General features: G+C 43.0%; 1 protein-coding gene across 2 annotated transcripts in view; it reads right to left on the reverse strand.

Moving 5' to 3' along the window:
• MAPKAP1 (MAPK associated protein 1) overlaps positions 1 to 16447 on the reverse strand; it is a 733860-nt gene that overhangs the window by 566015 nt on the left and 151398 nt on the right. For both annotated transcript variants that reach the window (XM_078646092.1, XM_078646093.1), the window contains exon 4: positions 15909 to 16057. In XM_078646092.1, the coding sequence (XP_078502218.1) occupies positions 15909 to 16057 (149 nt within the window). The remainder of the gene's footprint in view (positions 1 to 15908; positions 16058 to 16447) is intronic.

Raw genomic sequence — 16447 nt, forward strand, 5'->3', positions numbered from 1 at the left:
TATGTGTTGTCCGTTATCTTAAGGTATACAAAGCCATGACTGAGGATGTCTGCCCCCCTGGCAAACTACAACTTCTCACTGCCATAAAAAAACACACACAAAGCAGCTACTTCTCCTACTACTGCACAGTGGGTAAGATGGGCCATGCAGGAAGCCGGTATCAATACTAAAGTATTTGGAGCTCACTCTGTCTGAGGAGCTATTGCCTCCAACGCCTTCGCCCTTGGGGCACATCTAGAGAATATCCTCAACACTGCAGACTGGTCTTCAGACTCAACTTTTAAGAGATTCTATTTTAAACCAGTCTCATCAATTGCAGCTCTGGTGGTTGATAAACTTAGAACTAGGATAATCCTTGCCCCTGGTCCTAACATAGAATTAAACATTTCCTAGCTATCGTAACAGAAAGTTTCAATACTTTTAAGGACAGAAGCGTCCAGTTTAATGTGTCTGTAGTAATGATGCTTGATCAGTGCATTCACTCATTTTGATGAGTTTGATTCTTTATATGTTGTATTTCTTCAATGATTCTTGGGGCTTAATGTGAATTTGTTCTTTATAAGAGCAATGCCGTCTAAACAGGGCTGAAACACATCAACCATGGCTTTTGTCACAGGAATAAAGAAGAGGCAAGAGAATCTACAGGGGAATATGAAGGGAGACCCTGTGCGCTGACTGACTGCACTGAAGTTCTACCTTTCCCAGTGGTTCCTGAGAAATTAAGTTTTTGTTGTGATGATTTAATACATCTGCTTTTGAAAATAAAGCAAAGAGAGTACAGCATAATTTTCACCTCTAAGTCCTTAATAGAATTGAAACTTTCCATTATTATAGCTAAGACATTTTCAATTCCTGGCATCCCTGATAACAGAATGGTCTGGGTGGGTTACAGAAACCCATACTTACTCCTTCACCTACAGAGAAGAGATGCACACCACTCGCAATATTTTCATGCCTTCAGCCACCTGTATGGTTTTAAGGCACTGGAAACCCATACTGAGCTGCATTGGACCCAACAGGGAGGTGCAGCAGAGGGACACTTTCCTCAAGCCCCTATGCCCACCTCCCTTGCAAGCCCACTTCCAAAGTGCTGGGCAAAAACAGAGAAGAACTAAAATGCCATATTCTGTCTCAAGCTGCTCAGTAGCCAAAAGCATTCAGCTGAGGAGCATGGTGGAGAAAATGGGGTTTGGCACCTTTAGAGTGTACACATAGCTCTTAAAGAGCCATCCTTAACATCCATTGCTGCCTATGTCGCATGAGCAAAGAGGCTGCGAAGTCAATAACAGTTTAGCAAGGAGTAGCATGATGGTCACAGCTATTACCACCAACACTCATGCCCATACCTTTCAGACTTGATTCAATAGCTACACAACCAGCACTAATGGGAATACATATGCATAATCCTTGCTGGAGGAGAAGGTGAAGAGAAGAATGAAACAAACTCTAATTTATAGCTCATGCTGACTTGGTTATGAAACGTGCTTACATTCATCAATGGGTGGTTATTCTTTATGACGACTGGGAAATTAGTATTTATTTTTAATTCAATAAATGTTGCATGACCAATAAAGCATTGGAAATTAAAGGATTATCTCATTTGTAAGCTGGGCATTTATACTTTTTAAAAAAAAATATGGAATCCATTAGCTACAATTTAAAGCAGAAGATAACTGGTGTGCAATGTCTGATGATTATCCAAGTTGCATAGATAGGTTGTCAAGACTACCACGATCATCATTTTAAAGCTGCAAGTGTGAATACTTCTACCATTACAAAAAATGAAACCGTACACACACTGTTAGAAACAGGAGGCATTGTACCTATATTCAGGACCATACTCATGTACATCTTTTGTGCCACTGAGAATTCAAACATTTCAATATTAACTAGGTTTCTTTCAGAAACTATTATACAATGGGTTAAACAACCTAAATTAAACTTGGCAAGCTATTCATAAGGAAGCACAAAAAATTGAGTTAGAATTTCAGGAGTTAGCAAATAGCCATTAGAACAATCTAAATTAGATGTAGATTATTGAGGGAAGAAATGGGAAGACAGAAGGCCAAGACAAGCTTGTTGAATAATCTTAAAGACTGCAGAAAGAATCAGCCTTCACAACATAAAATAGGGATCAGGGCTTCAAAGCATTGATTTCTCTGACTAAGGGCCAGATGTAGGTAAATATATTTTACCGACTCATAAATACCGAATTTTACCGATTCGGTATTTATGAATCGGTAAAATATAAGGAGGGAGATGTAGGTAAATCCAGATGTGGATTTACCGAATCTGTAAAAGTCGGTATTTACCGATTCGGTAAATACCGACCGGTAATGCCCATTCATTCCTATGGGCTTTGAAGCCCATAGGAATGAATGGGCATTACCGATTCGGTATTTACCGAATCGGTAAATACCGAATTTCACAAGGGTACAGGGGGTGTCACTTTGACACCCTCTAGCACCCCCAAAACAGGTTCGGGTGCCATGTGGCAGGCAGGCATACCTGCCCTAAGGGCAGGTCTGCCTGTCATATGGCACAGGTGTGCATGCACACATGTGCATGCACACCGGAATCGGTATTTTACCATCAAATTGAATTTGATGGTAAAATACCGATTCGGTAAGGCTTGTGGGACTCAGTAGAGTCCCACCTACATCTCAAAATTACCGAATCGGTAAAAATACCGATTTGGTATTTTACAGAATCGGTAAATTTACCGATCGGTAAATTTACAGATTCTGTAAAATATGCCCCCTACATCTCAAATTCAATTTACCGGTCGGTAACGGCCGAATTCGGCCATTACCGACCGGTAAATGCCTACCTACATCTGGCCCTAAGTGTTGAGAGAATCAGAACATGATATAGGGAACTACAACGTAGACAGGGAGGAAAACCAATCTTAACTAAAACTTTGATTACAGAAGTGTTTTTAAATACTATTTGTCGGTTGCGAGTACTGTTTCTAACCCAGTGTAAAATACAAGTAATATATGAACTGAAAGTAGAAATTTGGGAATGTAAAGTAAAAAAGAAAACAATCCTACTGAAAATGAGAAGGCAGGAATCCCTGATGGGGGCACACATAAATTTGACAACAAATTATATAACAGATATTCTAACAGACCTTTTTAACAGATGTGGAGTCATTGATGGTCACAGGTGAGGAAGAGGGATATATATTTTCACAAAAGAAAGCCATGATCTGCATACGTGAGCATCCGATGGGTCAATCTCTCTTCAATTCAGATTCACAATTTTTTCACTCTTTTAGCAAAGAGACTTGAGACCAGCCTCTGCTAGTCATAGCAATGAGTGGCCAAAGAACAATATTCAATAAGAATCAGCCTTTTGCAATGCTGAACAGCATCAGTAAAAAACAATGCTTTCAACCAGTGCGGTTTACTATCCAGAGGAAATACAAAAGACGCAAAGACACAACCTAGGTTTGTTGTCACGTCATTCGGTAGGCACATGCAGGAGTCATCACGCCTGCGTGAACGAACAGAATAAGGCAGGAGCCATTTTCCCCCAAAAGCGCTTTGGTGAAGGACCAGCAGCAATCTCTAAAAAATAGAACCGCAGGATAGGCAGGGCAATGGATGTGTGGGTTGGGGGGGCAACAGGAAGCAGGCGAGAGGAACACTGAGAAGCACACAAGGGAGACTGCAACACAGATGGTGAAGCAGGGTAAAAAGCACATGCAAGAGAGAGCAAACAAGCAGCTACCAGGTAGAGAGCAAACACAGAGCGAGGGTCTGCTTGGTAGACGAGGGGGCGGGGGAAACAAAATGGGGAAATATCTAGTACACACATGCACTCTGATGGAGAGCTGAACCAGAAAGAAAAAAGTGTACTTCCCTGAAACTAGGCAGTGGAATGACAAGTTAATCAGTCAAGAGAAGGTTGTGCTCCAAGAGCAAACACAAGATGGAAATGGAAAGTGATCTACGGATTTTGATCTCATCCCTTGGACCTATGGGTCTTTGCTGAGGGCATCTGTTCCGAGTTATCTTTTTCAATGTAGTGGTGCAACTATTGCTAATCTCTTAACTGTCTCCTTAGATGTTGATCGTTTTGTCACTGAGTGAGTGGGTGACTACATTTATACCAATACGGTAAACTGAGAACATGCTTCTCTAAAACTGCTACAATCTGCATACATTTCCATGCATGTTCGTGAGTAATCTCTTGAAGACACTGGAAGTCTGAGAATCATAATGGTGGGAGGAAATCAACAATGTAGATTTTTTCATAACTTTCAAGGAAGGTTTTGTCAACCAGCACCTTTTACACCAAAAAGCCTTCTAAGAAATATAATGAGTTATAGATCATATTAGTGTGAAAAAAAAACGTAACATTTTGTCTATATTATGCTAGCATAATCACTTTAGATATTGTGTTATTAATCACACATATTGCCCTGAACATACCAACTATTTGAATCAAATGTGATTGTAATTTGCTATTAGTTCAAGGCTTCCTGTAATACTAAACAGGCTTGCTAGTTTTCGTGACTCTAGTAGGCCCAGAAGACATTGGGTTCATGGTTGTACCCTGCGCATCTCCTAATAGTATCCTTACTTTTAAAACCAGCAAGTGGAAGCAGGATTTTGTGAGAAAAATTAGGCTAGAATTGTACATCTGAATGGTATCTTCCACGCAAAGTCCTTCCGTGCTTCCTTGGAGTGGTGGGGGAAAAGTTTAGATCAGTTTTCACTGAGAGTAACATGTTTCTGTCAGATGATTAAGCTTAATTAGCTCGTACTGAAACAAAAAAATATATTCATGGGGTGATTTTCTATGAATTTAAGCTCCATGCTCCATCTAACCATTTTCTAGAAAGAGTCCTGGTCAGTTCAAATAACAATTGCCTTTTGATCTTTTTCTGTGCTGCTTGCTACTTTGCATTAAACACAAGCTGGACTTTAGGCTTCCTGACATTTGTGACTGTGTAATGATGGACTCAGTTGAGGTACCATAGCAGCAGACATACTAGTGGATATGAGGAGTGTTAAAATGTATTTGTAGGCTTAAGTATTATAGACAGTTCTGGAATCCACATGTTAATACAATTATTACAGAGCTATATATTTCTAGTCCCAAGGCATGTGGGATTTTTCAGATATTAGTAAAAGAAATACAAAGGTATACCAAAAAATACTGGTGGTTTAGTATGGAGTAATTTTTCTGTGTATTGGGAAATTGTTTGTTTTTTCTCTTGTGGAAAATACCTTTGGTGTAGGTGGCGTGGCCGAGCAGCGAAGCAAGATGGCAGCAACATGAAAGAGTTTAGACAGTCGAAGCAATTATCCTCAAGAAAAATCCTTCAATTGCAGTTTTCCGCCTACTAACCAATCGCCTACTACTTAAACATTATGCGGAGCAGCTCAAATTCAGATGAGCGGACTTCAGTGACTGACAGGGTGGCTGCCAGCCAGAAGAAACTGAGCCCGTTCTGCGACCTGCCCGCTTGACAAGGCAGAAAACCCCCTGGAAAACTGTTGAAGGGACCGACCTGTTGGAGAGTAGGTGAATACAGAACTGGGTTTTTCTTCCCGACAGAACATTCAGCAATGTTGCTAAGTGGCACAAGGAGCGACTGGTGAGCAGCGACTGATGTGTGCCTATATTGAGAGCGTGTGCTGAGTGGATGACAGAGTCAGAAACACCTTTAAATAGATGGTGAGACTGCAAATTGCCCTAAGAAGCAGCATGAACAGGATTTGGCTCTGACATGCATATCCTGAGTGGATAATCATCTGTCAGGGAACCAACAGCTCATTAGATGGAGTCGCAGAGACACTAGATTGGTCCTGGGGAATTGGGAAGCAAAGTACACCCTCTGTGCACCTGGGAAGAAGAAGAGGGGCAGCAAGAGATATGGGGTAAGTGATTGCCCAGTAGCTAGTAGCCCAGAGAATACAGCCCAATCATGTTCATAGCCAAATAGTACTCTGCTGCAGGGATCTGGACCTGGAAAAACATAGGAGAACGCTCTTGGTGCTGACTATCAAGGAAGCCAGAGATACCCAGAGGTGACGACCTACTGTCACCTATGGGTAAGGTGGACGCTAAACAGTCTCAGTTGGTCTTCAATGCAAGGAAAAGCACCAAGCGGAATCTAAAAGCTCACGTACTTAAGATCAGGATGATACGCCTGGTGGGGACTCCTCCTCAGCAATGGAAGTCAAATCCTACCTACTAGAGATAAATTCAAACCTCACCCCCATAGACTCCAAAAGTGACTTATTAACAAAAAGCATGGATGATATGAAGGAAAGGTTAGACAAACAACATTCCCACATAACAGCTGCCGAACAAAAGATCTCAGACTGACAATGAGATGCAATCCAAAAATGTGAAAGATGCTGGAGGGGATGAATCAGATAATCTGAAAAATGAGGATTTGGAGGCGCGCTCGCGATATAGAAATATACTAATCTCTGAGCCTTCAAAATCTACGCATTAGACGAACTGAGGTCTAAGTTGAAAAAGATAACACTCTTTGGCTCAGACACCCTCTCAGGGATGTTTGTTGTTGAGAAAACCAACCGATCTCTAGCCCCTTGGCCCATACTAGCTGCAGCCCAGCGAACAATCACTACAAAACTCCTAAATTACCAGGATAGGGACCAGATCCTAAAAATAGCTAGGGAAGCCAAGGAGATATAGTATGAAGGAATATGCATCTCATTCTATACTGACTTTACGCAATCGGATCAGGATGCCCGGAGAAAATGTTTTACTGACCACCCTCTTCAACCACCACGGTTCTTCAGCCACTGATTGATCTGATCTACGACCTTTCGAACTCCCACACTAGACTACTAGTGTTAGGGGATTTTAACCTTTGGCCTTCTGGCCCTCAAGATTTGGCATATAGAGAACTTTGCCAAGCATGTAGCAACATACAACTTGCACAGCTGGTTACGGCACCTACCCATGCTAAAGGGCATACTTTAGACCTTGTATTTGCCGATAAAGATCTAGTCTCAGTGGGAGAGGTCATGGATCAATGCTGGACTGATCATGCACTAGTCCTATTGTCTATCTTCTTGCCCGGCTCGCTAAGGACAGGTGACCCAGGTGTTACTAAGATCTGTAGGCAATGGTCTCGTCTCTTGAAACAACCAACTAGACCTACCTTGCCGTCTAGACCATTTATGGTGAAGGATAGTGCGGACAAAAGCTATATGGCTCTTTGCCAGCAGATTGTGACATCCCTGGACGATCTGGCTCCCTTAAGGAAAGTGAGGGATAGGCCTAGAAGAACTAACGCCTGGTTCACTGATGATCTTGGACAGCATAAACTTCGCTGCAAACAGGCGGAACGACTCTGGAGGAGAGAATACAGGGAGTCAGATAAGGCAGCATATAAAGTGACCTTGCAGGAATATAAGACTCAGCTGAAGAAGGCCAAAGCCCAATTTCTGGCAGACACATTGGCCAAGGCCTCTAACAAATTGCAGGCAGTGTTTAAATTGGTCGACAATCTAGCCAACCCGCCTTGTACTGCCTCGGCTATCCCGGTCTCCCAGGAATTGTGTGATTCTTTGGCCTCTGCGTTTGAGGAGAAGATTAGGATAATTCTGAACGGACTTCGGATCCCTGGTCAGTCTGTATCTTCCTTGTTTCCACTTGTAGAACCCTCTCCCGTGGCGGCTCAGCTGTCCTGCTTTCCTAGCCCTTCTCTGGAGGAATTTTGCCTCCTGGCTAATGGCGTGTCTTCAGGATCACCACTTGATCCTATGCCTCATAAGATCTGGAAGGCATTTCAAGATGAGCGGTTTCCTCCGCTCCACACCATTTGCTGCCAGTCACTGAGTACAGCAGTAGTCCCAGATAGCTGGAAGTTGGCAATTGTCACACCACTGCTGAAGAAGGTTTCTTTGGACCCTTCGAGCATGGCCAACTATAGGCCCATCTCGCTTTTACCATTCATAATAAAAGTTGTAGAGAAGTGGGTCACGAGAACACTATCCAGCTTTCTGGAGAACAACTCCTGCCTGGATACATCGCAATTCGGCTTCAGACCGGCTCACGGCACGGAGGCTGCATTGGTCACCGTGTTGGATGATCTACGAACGCGTGTCGACATGGGCAAATCAGCATTTTTAGTGCTGCTTGACATGTCGGCCGCGTTCGACACGGTGGACCATGCAGTACTACTGAGCCGTCTTCAGAGTACAGGAGTAACTGGCTTGGCCTTGAGATGGTTAACATCCTATCTCAGCAACAGACAGCAAGCAGTGGCACTACCACCTTTTCGATCTGCCATACAACAAGTGGATCAGGGTGTCCCCCAGGGGTCGGCGATCAGCCCGATCTTGTTCAATCTGTATCTTCGACCTCTGGTGGATCTGATAAAGTCATTCGGCATATCTGTCATCAATTATGCCGATGACACTCAACTGATTTTTTCATTTGAGGGTACTAAGGCAGTATCGAGAGACACTTTTCATTGCTGTATGTCGGCTACAGCTGAGTGGTTGCGAGCCAACTCGCTTCAATTTAATGGATCTAAAACGGAGGTTCTTCATTGCTCCCTAGACCGTACCCCCCGGCCGCTTCCGGACCACTTCTGGCCTATATCCATCTTAGGTACGGTAGAGGCTGCTGAGTCGGCCCGCAATCTGGGAGTTCTGTTTGAACCCAGCCTGCAGCTTGATGCCTCTGTGAACAGGACTATAGCGGTTTGTATGGGCTTACTCCGTGCCCTACGTAAGATCTTACCGCTCCTCCCCATAGAGGCTAGGGCAGAGGTAGTGCGCAGTTCTATTCTTAGTCGATTAGATTACTGCAATGCACTACTTCTGGGAGCCCCCAAAACTTTGATTTTAAAGCTGCAGAGGATCCAAAATATGGCGGCTAAACTGGCTCTATCCCGCCCTCGCTCTGCCTCTTCTTCCGACGCATTGGCTGATCTTCATTGGCTACCCGTCCAGAAGAGAATTTCCTTCAAGGCGTTATGCCTTGTCTTTAAGGCCCTGCATGGACAGGGACCGATACCGCTCCAAAATCTTTTTTCCTGGTACTATGCTGCCAGACTTCTAAGATCCTCCTCCGCGTTTCTAGTGACGGTCCCCAGGATCAATAGAGTGAGGCTGGGCGGCTGTGCTTTTAGTTTCACGGCCGCTACTCTTTGGAACACCCTCCCACTGACGCTGAGGAGTAGACAAGATCTCACTTCCTTAAAAAAGGACCTAAGATCTTTCTGTTCCCCAGAGTAATGTAATTGTAGTCCACCGCAGGAAAGACGCAGTCTCAGCACCAGGATACCCTTTGGGTGGCAGCCGCGCTTAATAAGCAAATAAATACAATACTGTCAAGAAGTTGCAAGAACGTGACATCCAGTATGCCATGCTGCTCTGCTTTGCATGGTAGGGCAAAACACATCTTTTTGCTGACCCAAGAGACTCCACTACCTTTATCCACAAGCATATCACTCCACGTGGTGTAACTCTGGCTCATGGTAATTCTGAAAGCCATACATCCTTTGAAGAGATTAAAATTTCACGCTACTTATGGGTGATGGTTTTCATTAGTATATGGCTATTGGCTCAATTGATGGTGTACCTGTCATTCTTGCACAAATTAGCTTTACATTATGCTTTGAGTACAATGTTCTACATTTGAGATACGCAAAACCAAAGGGGATGATGGAGGGAGTGTTGAACATTGCAAGCACCCACCCCCCAGTCAAATGATCTTGGTTTAATCCATCATCATTCTTTAGCTCACTCCGCCACCCCAGTTTAGACATGGCCATATGCAAATTAGTCTGACCCTGTGCCTCATGGGAACAGTCCAGCCCAAACAGCCAAGCCACGTCTTCCCTGGACCGGAAATAAGCATCCTGGGACTGGTTTCGGGTTCATAACCCTCATCAGCCAGGCGATCTTGAATCCAGTGTCCAAACTGGGGTGGCGTAGTGGGCAAAAGAACAATGGATTTAACCCAGATATTTTGATTGGGGGGGGGGGGGGAATGTTTGCATTGTCAGCATTCCATCCATCATTTGTTTGCTGTAACACTTTTTGCCCTAAGTGGGATGGGTTTGCCCAGACGTGGGTCCCTTGCTCACTGTGCCACTGGATTCAAGCTAGCCTGGCTGAAGAAGGGTGACATACCCTGAAACCGGTCCCAGGATGCTTGTTTCCGGTCCAGTGAGGACCTGGCCTGGCAGTTGGTTCTCGACTGTTCCCATGAGGCACAGGGTCAAGACTCATTTGCATATGGCTGGGTCCAAACTGGGGTGGCGTTGTGGGCAAAAGAACAATGGATTTAGCCCAGATCTGTTGACTGGGGGAGAATGTGTGCATTGTCAGCATTCCGTCCATTTGTTTGCTGTAACAGTTTTCGCCCTAAGTGGGATGGGTATGCCCAGATGTGGGTCCCTTGCTTGTTCACTGTGCCACTGGATTCAAGCTAGCCTGGGTGAAGAAGGGTGACATACCCTGAAGCCGGTCCCAGGATGCTTGTTTCCGGTCCAGGGAGGACCTGGCCTGGCAGTTCGGTCTCGACTGTTCCCATGAGGCACAGGGTCAAGACTGATTTGCATATGGCTGGGTCCAAACTGGGGTGGCGTAGTGGGCAAAAGAATGATGGATTTCACCCAGATCTTTTGACTGGGGGAGAATGTTTGCATTGTCAGCATTCTGTCCATCATTTGTTTGCTGTAACAAACTACATTTGATATAAGCACCCCATTAGAGGGACTATGCTCAATGTGTCCTCACTGACATTATTATTGTAATGCTGCTCTACCTAATGTGCTGAATGATCTGTCAGTAGCTTTAGATATAACGCTTATTGCTCTAGCCGCTCCTGGCTATACTTCTGCATGGACATCTGTTTACTAAAGCTTGAGTCAACTTGCTCTGAAGCTAGAATCGTTGGGGTTGTAGTACTTGCGGATTTCATTGGGAGATTTGGTACTGGTGTGGGAGGAGAAGACGAGAGTTTACAGATATCAACTGTGACAATAAATTGAGATGCTCACTCATGAAGTTCCAAGTGACAGATGTACAAACACAAAGCTACGAACATAGATAACAGAAAGGGTACCTGACCTAACTCATTAAAGTTGGCAACGTGGAATGTAAGAGCACTGAATGATTCCTGTAAATACAGAAAAACCCTTGCATATATGAACGGACATGGAGTGGATATCATGCTATTTCAGGAGACACATATTTTCCCCAATTACCCCAGTAACTTGGCACACACAAGGGGCACTCACCGCTACTTCTTCTCTTTCTCCAATTCTTATAAAGAAAAAGCGGTACAATTTCACCATATAAAAATAGTAACCAATCAAGCGTGATGGTATATTCTATTACAAGGGGTGTTCAATCTCGCCCAAATTACTTTAATCAATTATGCGTATAGTCTGTCCGTTTATTTAAATTTGATGAAACTCTGCTCAGCCCTCTATTCACGCATGATTATAAAGGGTGGAGATTATAATGTTACACTCAATACTGAGCTAGACTGTACAGGCCCAAGGTATAAAAGACAAAGCACATCCAGAGATACTTTGCTAAATATTATGCAGTACTATGATCTTGTGGATAAAAGGAGCATGAGACCCCCCGACTCAGCTGGAGTATACTTTTCACTCATCTGTCAATAAGTCCTCCACACAAACTGATTTTTAGATAGGCTCTGGGGATGGTGTGGGATGGACAGGAGAGGTCGGGCACCAGCCTGAGACATTGTCTGATCATTCCCTCATCATATTAACACTAATATTGCCCAGGGATTTGTGGCCCATAATCATGTGGCGATTCCAACCTAAGAATCTTTTGGACTTAGTTCTTAAGGAAGAACTCAGAAACGCTAATAAAAACTACTTTGATGTCAACAGGGGCTCGGTCTCTTCCATGGAGATGGTGTGGAAATCCTTTAAGACTATATGATTTGGGGTGATTCTATAGCAAAAGAGAACGGTGTTCTTAAATTTACTTGGAAAAGGCTCACACGACTGGAGCGAAAATGACAAATCAAAGAACAACACTATGATGCCAGGAATGATAAAGTGGACCAAGAACCAATGCATATTAAACTGGAGGAATTCAAGGAGGAGGTGGACAGAGGGCTTACATTTATAAGTAAATATAAACTGGCAAGGGCTTATGGTTAAGGAGACAGACTGGAACTTACCTTACCAGCACTTACAAGACCACACAGTGCTGCAACTCACATAACACATATAAATACATTCAGGGGATCAGACAGAGTATGGCCCTACCAAAATCATAGAAATAGTTACAGACTTCTATAGGATGCTTATACATCCAGGTCAGAGCAACTTTTTCTGATATCCATACATATTTACACTGGACCACGCTGACATGGTTGGGGCTATAAAAGCATACCTTGCTATGCCAACCAATCAGTATAGAAGAAATAAAATCAGCAATTAAATAGTTAAGAAAATGGCTGCGCTCCTGGTAGCAATGGCCTTGCTGCTGAACTCTATCAGGAATATGCAGAGGAACTAGCCCCGATCCTCCTAGATGTTCACAACAAATTATATTGATTGAGAAGACTCTCCCAACACATGAGATAAGCCATTGTGGTAACCTTTCTCAAATCAGATAAACCTCCTGAGAGCTGCGACTTATCACTCTCGATCCCTCTTTAATTGGATAGTAACATGTGACCAAAATCCTACTCCAACTGCTTAGGCCAGATCAATCTGGCTTCATACCGGTTAGGTCCACTGCTGACAATTTACAAACATTAATTCAAATTTAATCTGTTACTTGCAATCTTGCAAACGGTCCTATTCTACTATCTTTAAAAACTGTATAAATCGCAAACAATTCAATAATCAAAACACCTGTAGGGCTGTATTAGCGTGATATTACCAAACTGTTTACAGGTGAATTGCAGCACACTTGTCAAATGTTAGCAAATCGTTATTTGTTTTTTATGCCACAGCTAACTCAAGCTCTGGCAAAAAATAACAGTGCATAGAGTGCAACCTAACTTTTTACACTAAATGGTAATTTTAAACAAGCAATACAGCAAACCCGCACAAACCCAGAAACCTTATAAATCTACCCAATAAATCAATATCTGTAGATGGTAATCGTACATTGCCTTTTATTACAAAGGGCAGGAAATATAACATTCCCTCTACTTAATATTCTAGTGCCTTACAATTTACTCTTACTTCCTCAAATCATAGAACATATGGGATAATGACGATAATACGAATAATAATAATAATAATATTAATGTGTTACTGATATTCTCAATGTGTGTTCGGTCCAGCTGCACTGCATGTGCGCATTACACAACTGGTCTGGTTAGTTAGCTAAATTTAGATTGGGTTAAAAAAAAAAATTAAGAATGGCGGGGTTGATCCCAAACCAGCTCTGACTGCGTGCGCAGGTGGGATTGAATAGTGAAAATGAACAAATAAACTGCTGATTAACTGAGAAGTTATGCTACACGGCTCTAGCACAGTATCTTTCACTAGGAACTTGAGCTGTGAAGCAACAGCGTTTAGCAGTATGTTTGCCCACTTGGCTGCAAGGCCCCTGATATGCCTCTAGCTGCAGGTCAGCCATGGAGTGAGCATGAATGTTATTCAGATAGTCTTTCTTGGTTAAAGCATTGCAGACTTTAATACAAAGAGTAATCTAACATGATGAAATCATGTGTTTCGTAACCAATTTGATCCCCTTTACTCCGGGAAAGTCTACAAAGTGTTGATCATCTACTAGTCACATGCGCTCAATATAATATGACACTGCACGCCTCGGGTCTAGTCTATGCAGTTGCTTCTCCTGTTTGGTGGGATGAGAAGAGGGAAGAGCCATGGAGTGGCCTACGTGCAATCCAGATACTACTTTAGGTAGGAATGATCTTCAGGTGTGTAGATTGGGAGAGACACACCCACCAGTGCAGATCCAAGAGGACAGAATTGAACATCGGCCCCTGACTAAAGCTGGTACCCTGATGCTGGAGACACTGTTTTCTCAAGCACAGCTGAAAGACACTCATTCATCATCCAACATACAGGAACAACAGGATGCATGAGCCATCAGACCAAACAGGCCTTTGTTTTGTTGAAACTGAATCAGTATCTGGACCAGAAACCTGGGAAGTATATCCCAAATGTCCACAGGCAGAAGGAAAGCCTACATTCGTGTTGTGCTAGCACAGCTCTCATGAACGTCTGCCTCTTTATGGGGGACTAGATTGGACTTCTTGTTAATAACCGTGAAGCCTACATTGAGAAGAAGGGCAGTGGTATGCTTAAGATGTTTCATGAGCAACAAAGAAGGCCCCGCCTTCACCAGTCATTCTAGACAATAATATATGGACTGTTACCTTTGCAGTGCAGTCATCACCACAGCCAGCACTCTGGTGAAAACTCACAATACAGGCATCAGCCCAAACTGAAGAACTATGAGCTGTCAGTCAATGAGACCACTCAATGCACCTCAAGTAGCATCTGTGAATGAGTAATATTGTCAGATTAAAGTAGGTGTCCTGGATGCCAGGGCTATCAACCAATGCCATGCACTGAAGGCCAAGAGCACCAGGCTCAGGGCAGCATTTTGAAATTGTCCTGCCAAATGAAAAGATTCAAGTGGCGAAGGTCCAGGATGGGTTGGAGGCCAGTCATTTTTGTGAACTAAGAAGTAACGGCAGTGAGGCGTGATATGTGAAGTCAAAATTCCAGAGGCAGACTATGCCATTAGAGTACAGCCTCTTAGCCTCTCTGTCTGGAATGGCCATAGGAAAAGTACTGGGGTTTAATTTAACATAGTAGAGGAAGCTTAGACCATTAAAAGCTCTGGAGAGATGCAGCTCTGTCTCCTAAAGTAATTTTTTTCTGTGTAGCCCAAGAAGGATTTCTTTCAAGCCGGTAATACAAGCTTCAAGAGTGACTCGTTAAAAGAGAGAAGAGGCTGTGAAAACAGAAGAGGAAGATTGTAAGATTTGTGTCAAAATGTTAGATGTGGCTCAGTGGTTTGAAAAGTTAATTCCAACACTTCTGAAAAAAATTCTCTTCATTCACTTTGGTAGCATGTAATACTTCAGAAGTCCCCAAGGGGTAAGGAAGTTCTCTGTTAGAGGTGTATCTAGACAACTTGCAATTTGTAAGACCAGGAAAAGGTCAGCATCTGTATTGTAAGAGGAAAGGTGGCTTTCAGAGTCATCACCCTATGATTGCAGTCTTTACAGGGCACAAGGAGAGCTTCAGAGTCTGATTTAAAAAGTTCATCTATAAGGGCAAATCACTGGGGTCATAGGGAGGAGCTGTGCCAAACGTTCGTCGTCGCAATTGGGCCAAACCTTTGCTTTTGCTAGTCATATAATGACAGCCAAACTCGAAAGTTTTCATGGAAGTGATGACATTGGATCCTAGGGCGGCACCTGCGTGATAGGTGACATATAGAGTGGTCACATTCAGATCCTAAACACGACATGCAGATGTTGTGTGGGCATGACAAGGGCATCTTTCTTCATTTACATCAGGGTTTAAAGCCAAGAAATCTTAGTACGAGACATTTTCCCTAGTAACAGTTGACAGCTGAGGAATGTGGTCTGTGAAGTCAATCGCCTGTTGATAATGTGTTGGTGCTTGAGAGAGATTGGGGAGGGGAAATGTTTTCAGATCTAATCTGGCACTTGGAGGATATTAAGAAGATAAGGAAGATGGGGAACGAGTATCCATCAGAAAGCCCAGTGTTTCTGTAGCATAGGTAATATCCATTTCTGTTCAGACTTGCCCCCAATGCTGTCCTTTCTCTCATCACCAACATAGTCAAATGCATGTTATCTCCGCGTTCATAGCAGTGCGCCTTTGGAGGGTGAAATGAGGTAACCCCCCCAACTAAAAAAGGGAGTAGACATGTGGGATATTAACTTACCTTCCCATCGAACTTGGAGTATTCATTAAATGGGTTGTTTAGCTGCAAAGGGCACTGCTCTAGTCGTACAGACAGGATTGACTGCTTTGAAGAATTTAAGGTTTTTGCTTTAAAGTTCTTCTTCTCAAACAGTGAGCTCAATTCCTCCGCTGTGGTTGAGGAAACAAACAAAGAACAAGACATTATAATTCATCCAATGATTTAAAATGATTTCTCATAGAAGTAAGTGAATCACAAAATCATTTTCTTCATTGATGAGACTGGTTTCTGACTTGAACAAAAACACGAAACACTTGGAGATCGTTGTAAGCCCAGACCTGTAAGTGAATTTCTCTAAATGGTTTTCTTTAAAAACATGCATACTAAATGATTATTTATTCAATTTCATCCACTGACTAAAAGGTGACCAAGCAATGGCACTGATAAACTCTTACTAGGGGTCACAATTTATTGTGCCTGCCAGATTAAAATGTTACAACAGAATCAAAATCAGAAAATGAAAAACTCAACTTCAATCTAACTCAATCTGGGGATTTTTA

This window comes from Lissotriton helveticus, chromosome 5_1 (genome assembly GCF_964261635.1).
Source record: "Lissotriton helveticus chromosome 5_1, aLisHel1.1, whole genome shotgun sequence".
NCBI lineage: Eukaryota > Metazoa > Chordata > Amphibia > Caudata > Salamandridae > Lissotriton > Lissotriton helveticus.